Below are 22,132 nucleotides of genomic sequence, written 5' to 3'. Positions count from 1 at the left end.
CAAGCTTTTGGGCTAATATCCACTTATCTGTGAGTGCATACCATGTGTGTTCTTTTGTGACTGGGTTAACTTACTCAGGATATTTTCTAGTTCCATCCATTTGCCTAGGAATTTCATGAAATCATTGTTTTTAATAACTGAGTAGTACTCCACTGTATAAATGTACCACATTTTCTGTATCCATTCCTCTGTTGAAGGACAACTGGGTTCTTTCCAGCATCTGGCTATTATAAATAAGGCTGCTATGAACATACTGGAGTATGTGTCCTTGTTATATGTTGGAGCATGTTTTGTGTATATCCCCAGGAGTGGTATGTCCAATTTTCTGAGGAACTGCCAGACTGATTTCCAGAGTAGTTGTACCAGCTAGCAATCCCACCAACAATGGAAGAGTGTTCCTTTTTCTCCTCATACTCGCCAACATCTGTTGTCACCTGTTTGATCTTAGCCATTCTGACTGGTGTGTTTTCTTTAGGGGATGAAAGGCACTCTTAAATGTGCAGAAAAAGTAGACACATACCTTAAACAGAGCCAAAGTGAATGGAGGGGCAGGGGGAGTATGAACAGAACTAAAGGGCATGTGCATCCCAAGGAGATACAAACACACTCAACCGTAGGAAGTAAGAGTAGAAGTTTAATACAGCTAAAATATGCAGAACCTATGAGAAACAATTATGACTTGAAACAGATGTGGCATATTGTTTGTGCCATATATATCATGTTACTGACCTTGATGTTTATAAACTAAGTAAAGAGTAGACATTGAATGATTTTGCACCAGGATATACAGACAGATTCTTGAGGGCTTAAAAAAAAATCAAAATTTTAATTTAATCTTCCATAGCTAAGTATACTGATTGTTGCTTTAGAAAGATAATACAGTAGACTAAAATTGTACACATGGAATTTGAAACAGCAAAAAATCAAATTCTAAAGAATTTTTTTAATCTAAAAGTAGTATGGAACTAGAGAGTTGGATTAGCTGTTAAGAGTACTTGTTGCTCTTAGAGAGAACCCAGATTCAATTCCCAGTACCCACAAAGAAGATCACAATCTTCTGTAACTCTAATGCCAAGGAAATTGATACCTTTTTTGATCTCAGTGGGCACCAAGCATATAAATGCATACAAAATACTCATACACATAATATAACTATATATAACTATATAATATATATGTCCTAACCCCAACCCTATGCCATATATATACATACTACATATATGTTGTATATAGTATGTATATTACATATAACGTGTGCATATATATTTAATTTTAAAGCAGCAAACTGTGAATGGTGCCCTCTGTATAAAATATAAAAAAAGGGGGGGGGGGTACTTGTTCTTCTTTTGTCCTTAGTTTTCTTACCCATAAAACACCAGCAAAGTTCAAGGCTAACGTGTAGACAATTTAGCACAGTGGCTCTTAAAATGAGCTTAACAGATATTTAGTAGTTGTAGGCGTTGTAGTAACACGAAAGAAAAGAGGTCTCTATTTTCTAGGATATTACAGCAGATATTTAAGAAGAGAGAGTAATGATGTAAAAAAAAAAAATAGAATCAAAACTGTACTCAAGGAGATACCAGTGAATAATGCCTTTGAGTTTACAAATAAATGCACACAAGAAGGAAGATGTGAGAAAGAAAGGAGGACAAAACAGAAGGATGAAAATGGATGGAGGAGTCAAACTAAGACATTTTTAAATGACAGTTATTAGAGCAGTACAGACATAAAAGAATCTAATGCAAAGTAGGTTATTTTTTGGCAGCCAAATAAATCTTCAGAAAAATTTTCCATTTTTCAGGTAAACAATTTTTTTCTTGACTTCTGGGTTTTGAGACCAGAAATACATGGACAGCTATAAAAATTCACTTAAAGCTTTTTACAGTAGCTGAAAAAAGCAGGAATTTTTCACTATTTCATTAAAAAACACATTCTTATGGCATAAAGAATATATGTGGGGAAAAAACTGTCATCTCACTGAAAAAAAAAAAAAAAAAAAAAAAAAAAAAACCTCCTACACTTAATTCTACCAATAGCTTTTCATCAACATTTACAATTTGCCCACCACAGTATTTGCTGACAATAAAACGCATTTTAATTTGTTGCCATATTGATTTCCATGAATTATTTAGGCAATTTTTACCAGAGCAAGGAGAACAAGCTTTTCCCTTGTGACATGTGGGTTTTAAATTGTGCTATTAAGTCAATGCCATTAGTTAGGGTGAGGTTCACAGACACATAACAGGAAACCCCAAAGTATGAATGATTTGAACGTCATAAAAACATTGTATACATTTGTACAGTCATGTATATAGGCATATATAGAAATACGCCTATAGTTGGAATAGTTCATTTATTTTCAACATCTTAAAAATTCCAGTCACTTCCTCTCCAAACAAATGGTATCTAATAAAAATATAACCTGTCACAAATGCAACTCACATGCATCTATTTAAATTTTCTCTCAAGCTTCTTGAGAGAAAATAAATAAAAGAAAACAAGTGAAGTTAAATATTTATTTTAAAAAATCTAAATTCCTAAAATATCATTTCAACATGAAATTACTGAAATATCTTACTTTTTGTATCTAGTCTTCAAAGTCATCATACTCACAAAGGCTTTTAACTCCCTTTGAAGATATCTTTCTTCATTATGAGAAGCTATCTCATTCATAACCTGTAGCCCAAGGGGTCATATGTACCCAGGATACCTATTAATGTGGCCCAACACAAAATCAGAAGCCTGCTTAAAACATTATGAGATTTAGGGGGTATTTTTTTTAATTTTGATTGCAGAATTCTTGAGCATGAACTTTGTAAATGACAACATCATATCACAACATAAAAAGGTTGGACATGACTAGTTGGTTGATTTCTGTCAAATAATTTACATATTTCATTGCCTTTATCTGTCAATCCTACAGCATTATCAACTCCAAGGCAGAGATTTTATTGTAATCACATATTTACAATTTCTACCAATTCATACAGTAAGTATTCAATAAGTATCTGTGTAATAATAATAATATATGTATATTTTTACAAATATGTACACATTTATTCCATACATTCATTGCATATAAAGGTGCATATATTTATATATTTATGCAATACATATATATATATATATATATATATATATATATATATATATATATATATACCTAAGGTCTTACTGAAAATAAATACATATATTCACACCAAACAGACTGCTATTAAACTTAAGAAGGGATGAGGGCCACAGTTGAGTGGGAACATAAGAACTGGATAATCTATAATATAGTAATCCATCCCAAATAACTAAACCCAACAGAAAAATTACATAATTGAATAATAACTTACTCGTGTATAATATCTGCCCGTGTCCTGATAATAAACAAAAGCTTTTGTAAGGACTCTGGCCTTTTTTCAATAGGATACATTATGGAGTCCTCTTTAACAACTAATGCCCTCTCACAAGGACAATAAGGCTGATTATTAGACTTTATTCCCATAAAGTTTTATCCTTCTACATACATAGATATTAGGTTAACACTGTAAAGTATATAATTCATTATTGTATAGATTCAAGCCCCATTAAATTTTTACTCCGAAATCAAAACCTCTACTGTAGATATCTATAGTCCTTACTTTCTAAGTATCATTTTCAATTTTTTTCAGAGTTTGGAAGCATAATTTTCAATGTATTGGGTTTAGTTGTCATTCTGAATGACAATTTGTCATGCAGTTACTAAAAGACATTAATTTATCTTTCAGAGTGAGCATCAATAATCAAGGTAGGCATAATTTCCAGTATACATATATACATGTTCTCTTTTAATGAAAAAACTCAGCAAACCTGACTAAAATTTGTTAAACATATCCTCTATACATGTATTTATCAGTACTCTCATTCAGAAAAAAATCTTTACAGCTACTCATCCTGACAAATACCAGCACTTACAAACAAGGACAAACAAAGGTAGGCGTGGTAGGGCACAGCTTTAATCCCAGCACTCCAGAGGCAGTGGCAGGAAGATCTATGAGAGCACAAAGCCAGTCTGTTAACAGACAAGAACAACAGTGATGACAGCAATGACGATGACAATGACAATGATGGGGCAAATAACTAATTGCAAAGATTGCAATTTGAAGAAAAAAATTTGTTCTTGAAGAGAAGATGAGGGGACAAGATTTTCTTATAGAAGAAAAAAGTAGCTGACAAAATAATTATCTCACCAAACCAGCTAATTAAGAAATAAACTTACTGTACTTCAGAAATCAGAAATAATTTTTAAGTTCCCAGCTCATTTACCCTTTGTCTGACTTTTCACAAATGCTCAAGGTTCTAACCCTACTCTCACAGTCAGTGAAGGGGCAGGTACTAACAACAACAAAAATTGAACTCCAGTCCTAGGTATTTCAACTAAAACTGTACTCACAAGGTAATACACCATCAGGGCTATCTCTTCAAAACCTCGTCTATTTTATGAGTTGGCAGTTAGCAAGTGTTTACCACGCCTACCATCAGTACCTGGCTCAGCAAGGATCTCATCGCTTATTACTTCTGCCAATCAAACTTGAAATGTTCAGTCTGCCACCCACCTCGTACTGATGAGAATCCTTTAATTTATTTTGAGAGGAAAACTCTTCTGCTCCAACAGTAAAGGGTGACTATGATAGCTGTGATCTAGGACTCATATAGATAGATCTGTCTTTCCAAATTCCCAAATATAAGGCCTACCAATGTAATTCGCTGCAGACCAATAGGGGAAAGAAAGAAAACACAGGTTTCTGAAAGTGGTCCTCAGATTTTCATGTCCTCATTGCCACGCTCGTGTGTGTATGTATATGTGTGTGTGTGTGTGTGTGTGTTACAGAAATTTTAAAATGTACTTTTTAAAAGAATGAACCATCTTCAAAAATTGTGTTATATAAAAATAAGTTCAAATGTATATAGACCATGCTTTCTAGACACTTGTAAAATAAACTTCATTTTTTAATAAATGTTTTTTTTGTCTAATTTTAAAGTATAGACTGTTGAATGTAAGTACACTACAGGTTCTAACTCACACAGTGAACTGCAAGGCTTTTAGTTCAGAAGAATGATGAGTTGGATATTCAATAAAGAACTGAAATCACTATGTGTAGCAACTTACGAGAAACTAACTGCTGTTACCCTTATAGTGTTTTAGGCAACAAGATAAAAATAATTAATCTGAAAGGTTCCTGGTCTTTCTTCCCTCTGTGCCTACTCAGGAGAATCATGGCTTTCTTACTGAGTCTTCACCTCCCCCACCCTTTGGGGCCACGTTGTCAGTCTATTTTAAGTTCTGTGAGACAGAGAGACAAAGGAATACTATGAATACAAAGGTTAGGGCTAGCAAGGGTTATATGGAGAAGTTCCAAAATAATACAATCAAAAACAACTATATGAGGGATAAAAGTGAAGAAAACTAATTTTAAAAAAATATGACTATGGTCCATAGATCTATCACACATAGTATTTACAAAAAAAAAAAAAAAAAGAACCAGCATCCATAGACATTAATGTTTCCTTACTGACAGTCCATTTCTGTCTCTTTTAGAACACTGACTATATCGTTGAGTCTCAGACTCAACACACACAAATACAGACACAGCATCTCATCTGTACTGCTAATAGACACTGGTTGGGATCACAACCTCTGTTTGACTCACTGGAGATATAATGATAAAGGAAATAAGGCAGACACAAAATAACAAACATTAGGTTTTTCCTCTTAATATGAGATAGTCAGATTCACTTTGACAGAAGCAGAATGCAGCTGCCAAGGAATTGGGGGGCATAAAATGTGCTAATTTTATCTATTCATTTTAATCTTCTCAGGAATATGACATACTTAAAATTATAGTCATTTTTTCCCACTGTATTGTACCTTTATTTTATACATAATTTATCCAGTATTTATTGAATGCTTGTTAAGTACAAGAGTATGTAATTATTCTGAAAGAGTATAACTAAATATACCTTTCAACAACCAATGCAAGGAGAAGGAAAGAGTGGATAGGAAAAACATACCTCCCCTGTAAGGATTAATTTATCTGTCAACTAGACTGAACCATGGGATACTCAGATATTATGTCTGCAAGTATGCTTCCAGATGAGGTTAACATAAGAATCAAAAGATTGAGCAAAGAAAATTATTCTCCCCAACATAGGTAACTAATGGGTGAGTTAAAAGCCTAAATATACCAAAACGGCTTGCCCTCTCACTAGTTGGTTCCCAAGTATTAGAGCTAGGTTATGGGGTCCTACAAACACCTCTTCTCTGGTCTTTGTATAGAACTAACACTGTCAGTTTAGTTGGTTATCAAGTCTTTAGATTTAAACAAGAACATCATCAGCTATTCTAATTTCAAGTTCACCAAATATGTACTTAGGACTTCATCTCTGTAACTGTATAAACTGTTTTTTTTCACAAAATCTCTCTTAGTTAACATACATAAAATCTCCTACTGGCTTGAGTCTGTATGTCAGAGCTAGCCTGCAAAACCAGAGCTCCTGAATAACACAGTAAACTGGGTGCTAAGAAATAGTGCCACCTCCTATGAGCAAGATCCAAAACCTAACACCAGAATGATGAAATGTTATTTCTTCAAGTAAAAACCAACTGTAGTTAGCATTAGGAGCCCCTGTGGAAACTTTCTTGTTTGGAGAACTGCTCTATTCTTGACTTTATTGCTGGGGAACAGTTAACAGTTCAAGAAAAAAATGACAAATCACCCACTGAATAAAGACTTGTCCAAGTAAAATAAATCTCCACAGCATTTCATTTATATTTCTGCAATTTTACTTTTTATTGTTCTAATTTTTCTTTTTGTCCCTCTATTACCTCTGCTGAGTTCCGAGTTATTTGAAGGCAGAGATTACAAAACTGTTTTTATATAGCCAATGAATGTCTTAACTCTGCCACTAGAACACTAGCTTGATTAGTCAGTAAATTATTTAATGATCACTTTTAGTATTTTGATCAAATTTGATTTAAAAAATCTTGTTTCTACTTGAAAGTTATAAACCAGAGCCACAAATAAACCCAATGAAAGAGAACTATAATCATTAAGACAAAGGAAGGGAATGCCCGACTGGGTAAAGTCAAGAAACTGGTTAATTCCTAGACTGTGAAAGACACTATACTGACCAACATCCTCATCTATTCAAGTGACAGAGCAGTCAGACTATTCACCACATCTGGAGACATCATGGCTCCTTACCTATCTTAAATTTTCAGATAACTTGTTTTTAAACATGAACCATGCTTATATAAACCTAGATGTCACTAGCATCCTTCTACTTGTAAAAGTCAACACAGACATGCTAAAGCAAATGGCCAATAAGAATCAGCAAGTACAACAAAGAAAATATTCATTCCCAAGTAGAATATGACCAAAACAAGCCAACTTACTGCATTACAACAAAGATGAAAAAATACTCAGGAGCAAAAAGGGAGGGGTCATCAGACACCACAAAATGTCAGGTTCTGTATTAAGTACTCAAAATAGCAAGGTGAGAAAGATAATACTCTGATCCTCATGGGAGGGATTCTAATTCTCTAGGTAGTTCAACTAGTAAACAAATAATTAGAATGTGCAGATGTTGAATCTGAAGTCTAAACAAAACATAGGAGAAGGCCAAAGGAGAAAGGAGTTACAGGTTTTAGGGGGAAATTGGGGAAGATTTTGCTTAAATAGCTAATAATTTATAGCTGAGTCTAAAATCACAAGCGGGAATTTTTTATGGCAAAAATAAAAAAAAGAATACAAGAGCGGAACAACAGTGATAATTTCACAGGTCATATGCAACAGTAAACTCTTAAAATAGGAGTTATTCTTACTTAATTCATGTTGCTTAAAAAATAGCTAAATTCTAGAACTATGAAAAAACTATTTCCCAGTAACAGAACTCATTCTCTGTAAACACAGAAAAATGTGTTTTACTTGGAAAAACAGAGTTGATGCCTTTATATCTCAAGTGAAGATGATTCAGTTGAGATACAAAGATTCAATAAATGCAGCAGTATCATCACCACTATCAAAGAAATTACATATTTTAAGCAACAGCAAACTTAGAAATGGAAGTTCTAGTTTTGAAGATCATTCCTGAAGCTAAGCAGCTCTGTGACCTTAGACAGCCCCCTCCCCTTAACCTCAGCCAGACTGTGTGTGACAATAAATCCCCACTTACTCTAAGAGCTGGAAGAGTCCGTTAAGAACAACAGTGTGAAACCAAGCCCAACTTATAAATGCCAGTTCCTACCCAAATTTGGAAAGCTCAGCATTACAGTAGAAATGCTTATACATCAACTCTAAGCACAAGTTATTTCCCTAAACAAAGGAAAGACCTTGTTAAAAGGAGCCACATCTAAACATTTATAGTTGCATTAAAATTTTGTATCAATGATTTTTCTAAATTAGCAAACTGAGAGAGAAACAATAATAATTGGAAGTTACATTATTTGTTTCATTCAAGTAAGTATGGTAGTTCAATGCATATTCAAGCACAAGTATGTGATAGTTCTTAAACTACCTCTAATATGCAACAAGAATGGCACCAAGCTTACTTTTCTCTATATTTCTCTGTATTAATTTGTACCATTAATTCTGGTTCCAAATACTATCCAAATATCCAGTTTGCCTAGTAAAAAAGGTAAATAAATAAATAAATAGTTAGATAGATAAAGACACTTATATACTGTATAACACATAATTTTCAAGCCCAAAAATATCTTACACTATATTTTTTACTAAGTAAATTTTCTATGTAAATCCATCCAGTAATCCTGCATGCATTGTTTTTTCTCTTCAGCTTGTCTTGAGTCACCAATGGGAAGCATTCCCATGCAATATCATCTCACACAACGGTACTTTGAGGATAAGCTCTAGCATATTTTATTTAATAATGAGAAACAGCCTTTATTTTAGACTCTAAGGATTTAAGTCTAGAAAAATCTATTTAGCTTCTAAATAATCTTATCTAACTCCTTCCCATTTTCCTAGTCCTACTTTCTGAGCTTTCAGAACTATCCCTTTCTGTAAAGGATAGTATCTACAAAGAAACAGTATTCTATGGATTAGACTATGCAATTCCATTTCACAACTGCACTGTCAAATGTCAGTCGAGATATTCACTGAAATTATTTTCTAAAACTATGTGTTGATAACATGACATTTAATCCTGTTGTAACTTGCTCCTTAGGCTTGTTACCCGAGTAATCTTCTAACTCCCAGAGGGAGGTATAATCTGCCTGGGATTATCATCCATGCTTACTGTATCTCCAAGTAAGATACACCATGTGAGGAGAGAACAGATGCAGCAGGTTCCAGAGCGGAAAAGCATGCTGCTTGATGCCGTTCCGTTCCCATGTTTCTGCCCTCCTTAAAGCAGAATATTAGAAAAGATGGGAAAGAGGAAAGGAGGTAAAGGAGGGACGGAGATGCAGAGGGGAGAAGAAACGCCATGGCCAGCAACTGAAATGATTACAGGATTCAGGAGGACATGAGGGGTGGGTGGGGACCTGAGATCTTCCCGATAGCATCCCAGACTCAGGTATTTTTAATCTATTTTAGCTGTTACTCTTTTCTCACACTAAGAAAATGGACAACAAGAAGTAGTAAATACAATTATCTATGTTGTAAGCTTTTTCATGTAATAATTTCATTTTATATGCACAATAGTCTAATCAGGCAGATAGCCACTTTAGAGAAGCATAACATAGAAAGAGAAACAGAAAATGCATGACTGTAAACTGTTTAATAATTATCGTATGGCTACTTAAGTTTTTTCCTAGAGTGCTGTTAGCGTGAACTACACTTACTCTCTAACCTGTCCAAGGGTGAATTTCCTAAGCTAAAGAAGCCTTGGGCTAAGGATTTCATTCAATTGGTAGGATGTCTGCTTAGAACAGCTAAGACCCTTGTTTCAGTTTCCAGCACCATATAAACAGGGTGTGGTGAAGTACACCTGTAATCCCAACACAAAAAGGTGCAGGCAGTTAGAAAGTCTAGGTCATATAGCAGACTCTAGGCCAGCATATATCAAAAATAATTAAACAAAAAACTAAGACTTAAACACAGGAATCTCAAATTCTTAATAAATATTGCTAAAAGAAATTATCACATTTTTGTGCTCAACAACAGGACTCAACTGTTTTTATTTTATTTCCTAACAAACGATAATCATTTTGTTCTTGCCTAACTCATGTCCTTGTTTAGTTGAATTGAATGCTGATAGCAATTAACAACATTTATTTGTGCTTTTTGAAACATACCAAGACCTTTGACAAATTCATACTTCTATTGTTTGTCCTGTACTACTTAATGCCCTAAAGGATTCTTTTCAATTATAATTTTAAGTATTAAGATTTTTTTGACATGAAATCGTTAGAAACAGGACTCAAAAAAGCACAAGCAAAACAGGAGATGGATCAGTTTAATTGGGTGAAACATCTATTGAACTTATAACCAACTGACTTGAAGTGTCCCAAAGATGCCCACTGCAATCCACCTCTTTCTTGGTTCAAATATCTTTGTGCTACCTCCATTGTCAAGCAAATTTCACCTTTTACTGTGGCAGATTGCCAGTCAACTCCACATTTACAGTTTAACATTTTAACAGCTCCATTGAAAATTTCTGCATCTGAATAAAAATAAGTTATCAAGTTGTTTAAAAAGTACAGCTGCATTTTGAAAACAGTATCTGTTGCTGAAGAATCATTTGCCAGTTTTTGTATAAGGTCCAAGGAAAACCTAAAGTACAAAATGAGAAAATATGATTCCTAAAATGAGTATCAGGAAATCTTAGACTGTTCACAGCAAAAAAAGACCAGATGCCATGCAGCCAAAGCCTGAAAACATTTGCAACTCTCAGGTCATATTATTCACATATAGATAGACAGAACTTTTTTTGAGACCAATATTTTTACTCTTTTTATCTGAAACAGACAATGTGCTGCTCACCACCTTTTCGCCGTTAAGTGGAAAATAAATGTTAAAAAAGACAGTGTCAAGTTACTGCACTCAGTCTAATTTTAATATTATAAGCGTTACTCTTGGTCCCCTCGAAACATACATCCTTTTTAGTCATAACTTCATAAGCTGACAATATGTAGCTACATAAGAAATTAAAAACCCAAACATCCCCCATATAATTAATATACAACAGCTTAAACATACATGTACACACACACACACACACACACACACACGCACACGCACACGCACATGCACACGCACATGCACACACACACCCTACACAAACACACACAAAAATCTGGTTGTTGTCACTTAACCAAACAGACTGTAACGGTCCCTAATTCTAGGGGTATCCATGATTGTAAGAGTCATAATTCCACATCCTGTCAAATGGAATTCTTTAGCCAACTAATTTTGGAAGCTTCCATTCATTTCCTCAGAAGCTTAGACTGAGAACTGCCTAAAGAAAACTCTGGACAGTTAAAACAATCCCGAATGATGAAATAACTGCAAAAGGTATCACCCCATCCAACTGCAAGATGTACTACAGAGTTACAGTAATAAAAATGCATGGTATTGGTACAGAAACAGACACACTGATCAATGGAACATACTGAAGACCCAGACATTTATCTACACACCAATGGACACTTGATTTTTATAAAGAGGCCAGACATATACACTGGAAAAAGAAAACATCTTCAGCAAATGACTTACATCGAACTGTACAGTTTCATATAGAACAGTGCAAATAGATCCATATTTATCATGCTGCACAAAACACAACTCCAAATGGATCAAAGACCTCATCATAAAGCCAGATACACTGGACCTGAGAAAAGAAAGTAGGGAATAGCCTTGAACTATTTGCCACAGGAAAAGACTTTCTGAAGAGAACATCATTAGCACAGGCACTAAGATTAACAATTAATAAATGGGACCTCATGAAACTGAGAAGCTTCTGCACTGCAAAAGGACATCATCATTCAGACAAAGCAGCAGTCTACAGAGTGGGAGATTTTTACCAACTCCACATCCAAGAGAGAGAGCTAATATCCAAAATATATAAAGAACTCGAAAACTAAATATCAAGAAAACAAATAACCCAATTTAAAAATGGGTACAGGTCTAAACAGAGAATTCTCAATAGGGAGACTCAAATGGCTGAGAAATACTAGGTCCAATATCCTTAGCCTTCAGAGAAATGTAAATCAAAACTACTTTGAGATTTCATCTTATACCTGTCATAATGGCTAATATCAATAAAATAAGTGACAGGGGAAACACTGTCATACTGTCAAGGGAAACACTTATCTATTATAAAGAGAACACTTATCTATTTCTGGTGGGAGTGCAAACTCATACAGCCACTATGGAAATCAGGGTGGTGGTTTCTTGGGAAAATGGGAATCAATCTACCTTAAGGTTCAGCTATACCTTTCTTGTGCATATAGCAAAAGAACACTTCATCCCACCAAAGACACTTGTTCAATCATGTCCATTGCTGATCCAAGTCACTAGAACTTGGAAACAACCTAAGTGTCCCTCAACAGAAGAATAAATAAAATAAAATAGTACATTTGCACAATGTATTGTGTAATGTAGAGAATAAGGGACTAAGGTGAATAGACAGATCTCAATAGGAAATAGAACTATAGATAGTTATAAATGGATGGGGGCTAGAACGAGAGGATGAAGTAGGGAGGGAGAGGGAGAAGGACAAGAGAGGGAAGAGGCAGTTAAAATTAAGGGCCATTCGAAGAATAATATAGAAACCCAATACAGTAGAAGCTTCATATATACATTATATGCAATTTAACTGATATTGCCAAATTATGGGCAAGATAGAGCCACAAATGGCCATCTTGTGTCACCAAATGAAACGTCCAGTATAGGGTCTGGGTTATAGCTAATTGAGCTATTGGTCAAAGAGGTCCAACAAAAATCCTTAAAAAACACTGTGACCAAGACTGTAGGTTGCTCTCCACAAACTGACACCAGGGCTCCATTGCTGAAGACAACATCTATACAGTCATTGAACATGGAAAATGGAGTAGGTGCTACATAGGGTTTTATAGGATTGTTACCATTTTCACTTTATGTGCTAGTGTCTTTGGTACAAGAAGGTACTCTGCATGCTACCAAAAGAGAAACATAAACACCAACCTAGCCAGACCCTTAGATTGACAAAACCTGCAAGAAATGCTGGGGCAGTGGTGGGCCAAACCTTGTGAGAGTCACCAACCAATATCTGATTTGACTAAGGACCACTCCACGAGATGGAACTCATACTCAACACTGCTTGGGCTACCAAGAACCTAAGACTAGATAACTAGTTAAGACCTAGGAGAAAACCAAATACTAATGTTGAAGAAAAGGAAGGAAGGAAGGAAGGGAGGGAGGAAGGGAGAAAAAGGAGGGAGGGAGGGAAGGACAAATGAACAAATGCTCTTAATGATATTCTGCTATACTCATTGATCAGTCATCATCAAAGAAGCGTCCTCCTGAAGCAGACGAAAACAAATAGAGACCCACAGACAGACATAATGCAGAAAGTGAAAGATCCTGAAACACTCATTCCTAAAAGGAGTATCTCAATTAACTCCTTCCTCTTGAGGTTCAGGGAACCCTGAAGAAAAGGAAAAAGAGTTTGAGAATCAAAGAGACAGAGGACACCTAGAAAGCAAGGCCCTCCAAATCAACATGATGAAGACACATACGGACTCTCAGAGACTGAGGCAGCATGCACAAGGCCTGTATGAATCTACAACAGGTTCTCTGAGTATATATTATGGCGTCTAGTTTAGTGGTGTTTTTGTTTTGTAGGACTCCTGACTGTAGGAATGAGTTGGACATTGTTTCTTGTGCCTTCTCTTGAGATCATCTCCTGTTTGTTTGTTTTGTCCAATTCCAATGTGCTAGTTTTATCTTTTATTTTTTTTATTATTATTCCTTAGAAGTCTGTTTTCTAATGAGAGATAGAAAGGGAGTAGATTCAGAAGGAAGGGGAGACAAGGGGGAACTGGGGAGGAGTAGAGGGAGGAGAAGGCATAATCCAGATATACTAAGTGAAAAGACAACCTGTTTTCAATAAAAGGAAAAATGTATAATCATCAGAATATAACCCATTCAGCTTCTGAATATTGTATCTAAATTAAAAGAATTGAAGATAGGATATTTTCTTCAATTGCTCTTTTCTATATGAATGGCCAATTATCTCTGCTCCATCAGTCATCATGGACTGATTTCTACTGTTTCATCAGATACAATTTCAGCTACTACTATGACATTAACATTTGCTTTTATGTGCAGATGTGTTCTAACAGAAACATGAATAATAAAGAGCTGACTGGCAAAGAAAGAAGGGGAGGGGAAAGGAGGGAAGAGGGGAAGGAAGTGTAGGGGAAGGGGAAAGGAGGGGAGGGGGGGGGCAAGGGAAGGGAGGGGAGGGAAGACAGACAGACAGATGGACATGGGCTCTTTGATCAGGCTGATAATTTTCTAGAAGTAGTTTCCCTAAAACCTTACTGAATTTTTGGTTATGTACTTCAATCAAGAGCTTGAATTAGTAACCAAAACAATAGGTCTGGCTGAGAAACTAATTGAAATTCAGCTTTTAAGTTTCAGTTTTAGAGAAATATGCCTTGCCTTTAACCCTCATCTTAGTATCTTCCCGGCCACACAATAACCAAATTCTACGGCTGAGGGGGCACGGCTACTCTCGCATGCTGACTGCATCCTCATTTAAAGTTCTTTAAACTGGACTCACTGTGCACTGTGTCTGGAAGCAAGAAGTACACTACATGGGGTACTTGGATGAAACTAAAATGGAGTGTTTTTCATTTAAACTTCTGCCTTTCTTCTTTTCAATTTAGCATAAAATACAAATAATGACTTTTTAACCTACAAAGTTCATGATATTTTGATGCTTTTCTCTATCTTGGGTGGCAGCTACTGCAGAAGAGATCTCTCTTTTCTTGAAAAGACTACATATTCTTTCCTTCTTTGCTCTCAAGCATGAAGTTTAGGCCAAAGCAAGTTGTTCTAGTATAAGACAATGTAAGGTGTCCCAAGGTATCCAAAAAGACTCCACTATCCCTCAATTCCAATAAATAGTTGCATTGGTAAGGTAGCTGGGTGACATGGTAAACAGCAACTTTATAATCAGTAAAGGAAGCTTCAAAGGAAGGCGGTGCCTTCAGTGCCTCACACTACACTTCATTTTGAAACCTCTGGATCTTACAAGGTCTCATTTCAAATACTAATTCTGTGCTAGCAGAGGAATTCTTTCCATTCCCAATTGACCCAACTTCAACTGATTCAAAACTTGTAACAATGGTAATGAATTTTAAGAGCATTAAAATGTTCTTGTTACATTCTGTTGCTGCTAAACACCAATTCCAAAAACAACTCAGAGGAGGAAAGGTTTATTTCATTTTACAGACTACAGTTCATCCTTGAAGGAAGTCAGAGCAGGAATTGAATGAAGCAAAATCTTGAAGCAAAGACCAGGAATGAATTTTTGTTTGTTTGACAGGTTTTGAATGTGTACATGCATGTGTTTCCAGACAGGATTTCACCGTCTGGTCCTGGCTGTCCTGTAATTTATTCTGCAGACCAAACTGGCCTTGAACTCACAGAGATTCATGTGTCTCTGCCTCCTGAGTGCTGTTATTAAAGGCATACACCACCGCCATCCATTGACCGTGAGCAAGGTTCCTGTGAGGGAATCTTGCTGACTTGCTTTCAAAGACCATGCTTAACTAGCCCAAGACATTCTATCCAAGGAATGGTATCACCAACTGTGGATGGGGCCCTCTTCCATCAATTAACAATCCCTCAGAGCTATGCTCACACACCAATCCAATCTATGTAATTCCTCTATCAAGGCTTTCCTTTCAAGATAACTCTAGGCTGTGTCAAGCTGACAACTAAAGCTAACTAAGACAGGAGACAATCATGACAGGTACAGAGGCACTGGTATCAAACAAGAAGACATTTAGTTCTCTTGGATTCACATTTAGTCAAAGCTGAAAGCAGGCAATAAATACAGTCATATACAAAAGACTCTGTTCAGTATCTCGACCAGGATGGTCCAATAAGTCCTGGCACCAGCTATGTGCCATTTAGATAAATGTTCAACCTAAACTAATCATAGGTGTTAGCCAATGATTAGTTCCTTCCTAATATCTACCTACCTCAACAAGATGACTGAGAATGAGGGTGAATGTTAATGAATGGTCCATTAGAGGAAAACTGAGGTTCCATTAAAAAGACATAGGTGAAAATAAATTCTGGTTAATACTTCTTTTCAAATTCTTCTTCAATGATTATATATTTTCTTTCTTAATAACAGAAAAATACAACTAACATGAAACTATATTACCACATTCTTAACTATATGCCTACGATGTCAATTAAAAAATTATTTATGACAGTACTTAAGGAGGCAGAGGCAGGATGATCCCTCTGAACTATAGGCTAGCCTGGTCTATATAGAGTTCTATGAGACCCTATAAAGAATTCCTTAGATTTAAAAAAAAATTACATATGTAATAATGCCTAACAGCTAACATATACATATTTAACATACTAGTAGTTTTAGAAATAAGCAAAATATTCTAGATTACACTGGATTTTTTTGTTTTGTTTTACATTTTTCAGCAAGGTCATTTAGACTATATGGGACACTAACTCAGTATGTAGGTTTCAGAGCTGGTCCTTATTACTACTACCGTCTAAGAGTATCCTGCATATTCAAAATGCGTTTAACTGCCAAAGGGTGAGAAACACAAAAAATAAATATGTAAAAGATTATGCCCTGCTGTTATGAAGTTCAGAGCTATAAGATTCAATACAAATAAATGATTGTAATACAGAGAGTGATTGGTATGTGGTACAAAAGAGTAGGCCAACAGTACACAGAGTATATGAAATATAGGTGTAATATGTGAAAAAGCTCCAATGGATATACAACATTCTAAATGAACAAAAAGGTACATATGAATCAATGTGATGCCACTACTCTGGGAAACGAAATGGACCTGGGCTATGAAATCTACTATTTAGCAAGAGTCAAGAAAAAAACCTTGTGACATTTTTAATCAATGACCTAACTAGTACCAAAAAACATGTATAAACTAAGTATTTACTTAAAATTACAAAACTTGATCACAGAAAGCTACATAATATTTGCTGCTTTGGTGTCATTAAATGACTATTTTTAGTGTTATTATATGATACATATATCCTTAAGCTCCTTAAGATACCAAAACCTACACTATGCATATATTTAGCTTTCAAAATTAAATAGCAATAATAAATATATAAACTACTTTAGATAAGCTCTTATGTCAATATATTAACATGCAAGAAATCCTTTTAATATAAATATGGTTTTATTATAATTAAATACTTCCATTAATCTACCTAAGATATAATTATGATTTTTTGTCATTTGTTTTTTAGATTGTAATTTAATTTCAATGTTTCTCCCTCCCCTATTCTCTCTCCAAACTATCCCATATATCCCTGCCTGCTTCCATGCAAATTCATGGCTTCTTTTTCCAGTACCAATTGAATACTTTTAATAAATTCAATTTATGTGTATTTGGTTTATGAAACTATACCAATAAAATATAAATTATTCTGATTATCAACTTGAAAACAAATAGAGTCACAAGGAAGAATTATGATCACTATTTAGTAAAAAGAAAATAACAAAATTTTCCCTTCTCACAAAACTATCATGATCCACATACCAAAAAAAATTTAATAGTTTAAATGCTCTCATATATCTAGTTACATCTTTTAATATACTAAACAATTATATCATTTATATTTTTAAAAATTAGAGAAATATTATTCTTATAACTAAAGACAAAAATGATACATCTCATAGTAATTAAATAAAATAATCTATAAGCTCATGACAAAAATTGAATTCAATAATTCATGAAACAAATCTGCAAGACTATAATTGAATTCTACAATTATAATTAAAAATTATACTACTTAAAGCAGATTTAAAAGCACTATTGTAATTATTTCAATAAATATTACTTATCCATTTATCCTTTCTAAAAATTCGTTTGTTAAAAAGAAATTTCCATGTTCTAAATAAAGATAAGACATGATGTGTACATAGCATTTATGTGAAGGAAGTGGAGACTGTCTATAAATACATGTGAAGTATGTTTACAAAGGAAACAATAGACCAATTATGCCTGCCTTACAAGAGAAAGCTAGCCATAGAAACGCTTCAGCATAAACTCTTAGGATGCCACATTTACATATTCATCCTGAAGCTAAAGCTTCTTGATGACTAGTTTCTATCACTGGTAGATCCACAAGGAAGATTCTTGACCACATAATCTCCTTGTAACCTTATTTTCAAACTAACCCAATCATCTTCTGATAGCTCTGCCTAATCTTTGAGTGTTTTCAGTCACCTCCAATACCACGATAAACAATGTAAGCACCTACAGACATCCTTCATCTCATCTCTTCCACTGTGATTCTTCACTACAACTCATCTGACTAGGAGAATGGTCTAGTTGATAAAGAGCAGAAAAATTCTAAGCAGAATTAAGATGAAGTTCTATATTTTATTACATAATTAAACTTTAATTTGGCAATTTTTTTTAGATAAGGTAAATAAGAGACAGCATCTGAGAACCAAATATTAGTATTTTCATATTTTCTCATTATACACAAAGAACGAATGAATAGGAAAAACAAATATTTTGTCAAAGGTCACTAACACCAAGGGTACTGTCAAAAGTCTCAAAAGTTCCCCTCCTTTCTTTTCTGTCACAGAGCAATGTAAGAGATATTTCACTGTTCCCACCTAACATTATTCTTTCACATTTTAAATTAAAACTGAAAGTACAGGAAATTCATTTTAGAAATATTAAAGGCTTCCAACTTCTAACAAGTCTCTCAAGTACTCTAAATTATTTCTGGCTATGTTTATTCTTAAATAAAAAATGAAGCTTTGATAATTATTGCAATGCCAAATATATTTTTAAGAACCAACTTGAAATTCCATAATTTTACTTATGACTATCTTTGAACAATAAAGTTTAAACCTACAATTCAAAACCTACACTTCATAAGGCTAATTCAGGAACTACAACATAGTCAGCACCACATTTTGTCATCTACTCTTTATCCCAAAAAGTTCCCATCTAAAAATAAATTGTATCCCTTAAATCCATACAAAGAGAATTTACACCTACGATTTCTATTCCAAAAATCAATCTTGGGAATTAAGGCGTATGTGATTTGGTATCACACTATTTCTAAAGTCTATAAGCTAAGAGTAAATATCTAAGAAGAAAAAGAAAAATGTTTGCATCTTTCATGGCAGATTTTATTGCACTGAAGAGTTAAATTTCTTTTTAGCACAAGAGAAATACTTCACTTCCTTTTTTTAGTCTACTGTGTATCTAAAGAACCCCATCTGTTAAAAACTGATCCAGCAGGCATGGCTGTTGCTTCAGAGTCCACACTGGTTCCACATTCAAATCAGTTTCTAGCTTGTGAGAGTCCTACTGCCTCTTACCAGGCTATGTAGTGCATACAAGTAAGCAAAGAAATGCTATTATCACATCATCTAAAGTAACAAATCCTATTGGCCTCAGAAAAACGGAAACCCTTAAAAGGTGTGTTTTTTAAATATACATAAATTAAGCAGCAGCTAATATATTTCCTTTTCAAAGCAAGGTAAAACTACCACTCATGACACCACTACCACCCAAAAGCCCATTAGTGTTTTGAAAACAACTGGTTACACCTATAGGATAGCAATCTCACAAACTTACACTGACTTTTGTGTAAGTTTGAAGGGTACACTGAAGTAAAACAAGGTGTTTTGCTTTCAAGGTGCAGTACATATAGAGAAGTAATGACAGATGACCTATCTTTGAGTTGACACACTAGTATAAAGACAACAGAAAGCACTCCAACTTTTCCATGAATTTCAAAGGCTCAGAAACAACAGACATTATCTAATCCATGTCTCAGGGTACCACTGCCATAGCTGCAGCTTTCTTTCAATTTTGCAGTGCATCAAATAAAACTAATTGCTTCGTGAGTGTTATAAAAATCCCCAGCAAGCATTTCTCTTTATATTCCTGCAACTTCACACCGACTACAAAGGGTCAAATGACTTCTCCTGACTCACACCTTGCCTTCCAAACCCCAACCTTACTGAATGTCAAAGGCTAGATAATGCAGAAGACTCCATTTGAAGAAGCTTTGCTGAAGAAAAGCAAAAACAAAATCAAAAAGAAATGCATTTGCAAAGCGCAAAAGCCACGACCTAGCCTTAATTATGCTCTATTTCGAGTCTTCCTCTCCTTCTGCTGAACCAAGTCATCTTCAACACTGCTTAGGCTCTCTGTAGATAGCGCAAAACATTAAGTCATACACACTTCTGCAGTAACTCTCTTACCATGAAAGGAGCCAAAACCTAGGCTGCCTTTGAAATCTTTCTTCTGGTCTTTATCCACAGGCCACCCACCGCAACCATAGAAACCAACCTGTATGATCCGGTGCCCCTTATATTTTAACACCTTCTGCGCCCCACACCCCCAAAGGTAAGAGATCAGCATAATTGGAGCGATACTACAAAGAGGTGAAGGTTGCCTAGAGATGGGGGTAGGGGTGAGTACAGGCACAACACGCTCCATCACTGCCACCACGGAATGTATTTAAAGACAGATGCAAAATCTGCATCATTCATCCTCGTCCTCCCTGGAAAACCCAGCACCCCAGCAGCTCAAGTTGGAACCGGTGCGCTTCTCACATTTCAGGAGCACGGGGGTGGGGGCTGGGGCGCTTGGGAGGGCTGGGGCTCTAGGGGCCAGGCTGTCACCCTCGCAGAGCCGCGGCACGGACAATTAAGAGATTGGGAGGAAAAGCTCCCAAAGGACCAGAGGGCCGCCTCACCCCTCCACTCACGGCCCAGGCCCTAATGACCGACCGACCGCTCGTCGGAAGTGCCCGGTTGAGTTGGGCACCGCGCGGGTGACAGGAGGGAGGTGGCGCGGCCGTGGCTGCGCGCGGGCGGGCGGGAGGCTGAGGGACACGGGGAGGCAGGGCGCGGACGGCCGGGGGCCCTTACCAGGTTGAGCACAGTCTCCACGATGTCCCTGTTGCTGACCTCGCCGACCTGTATGAGTCCGATCAGAACGGCGAATTTCATCCGGATGTTGCGGATCGGCACCGAAGGGTTGATCATCCCCGCCGGCAGCACCACCGGGCCGGAGCCGGAGCCGGCCGCCCCCCGAGGATCCCCCATGGCGCCTCCGCCGCCTCCACTGCCGCCGGCCCCGACGGCCAGGAGCGCGACGGGCTGCGGCTCGAGCCCCGGGCCCGGCTTGTCGCTCGCCATCCTCCCCGCTGCTGAGGAGCTGTGCAGCGCCGCCGCGCCGCCTCCGCCGGTTCCGTTATCCCCGCCGCGGCCCCCGCCCCCCGGCCGGCGCCTCGCAGCCCCAGCATCCACCAGCGCCGCGGCGCCGGGCCCGCTCCGGTCCGCGCCTCAGCCGGGCCCGGCAGCCGTGCGGGGCGCCTCTCCGATCGCCTCCGGGGATAGCCTCAACCAAGGGTCGCTTCGGAGCTCTCCTCACGAGTCTCCTCACACACTGCCGCAGCTGTCTCCCCGCCGCTCTCACGGTCCGCCTCAGCGCTTGCCTCACGGATCTCCTCGCAGAGCGCTTCGGAGCTCTTTTGCACCGATCTCCTCGGCTGGCTGCCACCGGCCCGGCCCCCGCGGGGATGCTGCCTCGTCTCGCACAGCCCTCCGCCCTCCGCCGGGGGGCCAAAGCTCGGGCCGCTGCCACCGGCGCCGCTGTTGTTGTGAAGCCCCGACGCCGCCACTCACTCCGCCATGTTGCCGCCCCCTGCCTGCGGTAGCGGCCACTGCGCCTGCGCGCAGTTGGGGGGGCGGAGTCCTCGCTGCACCCCCTCTTTCTCCCGGCGCTCCTCCTCCGCATCCCTCACCCCTCGTCCCTCCCCCACGCGCTGGGATCCGGCCGACAGGTGAGCAGGTGCGCGGGGAGGAGTCCGGAGGCGAAGGACGTGGCTCGCCCGTCCGCGCTCCATCCTCTCCTGCCTCGCCGTGCGGGCCACGTGCGGGG

At 37.3% G+C, this 22,132-nt stretch overlaps 1 protein-coding gene across 1 annotated transcript in view; it reads right to left on the bottom strand.

Annotated features, from left to right (window-relative positions):
• Positions 1-21,890, bottom strand: part of Nbea (neurobeachin) — a 583,161-nt gene extending 561,271 nt beyond the window's left edge. Inside the window, 1 exon segment of the mRNA XM_052180490.1 lies at positions 21,118-21,890. Within this exon segment, the coding sequence (XP_052036450.1) occupies positions 21,118-21,387 (270 nt within the window). The 5' untranslated portion in view covers positions 21,388-21,890.
• Between the last annotated feature and the right edge of the window lie 242 nt (positions 21,891-22,132).

The sequence above is a fragment of the Apodemus sylvaticus genome, chromosome 4 (genome assembly GCF_947179515.1).
Source record: "Apodemus sylvaticus chromosome 4, mApoSyl1.1, whole genome shotgun sequence".
Taxonomy (NCBI): Eukaryota; Metazoa; Chordata; class Mammalia; order Rodentia; family Muridae; genus Apodemus; species Apodemus sylvaticus.
Note: the sequence above shows the minus strand (reverse complement) of the source record. Positions and strands in the feature narration are given on the sequence as shown.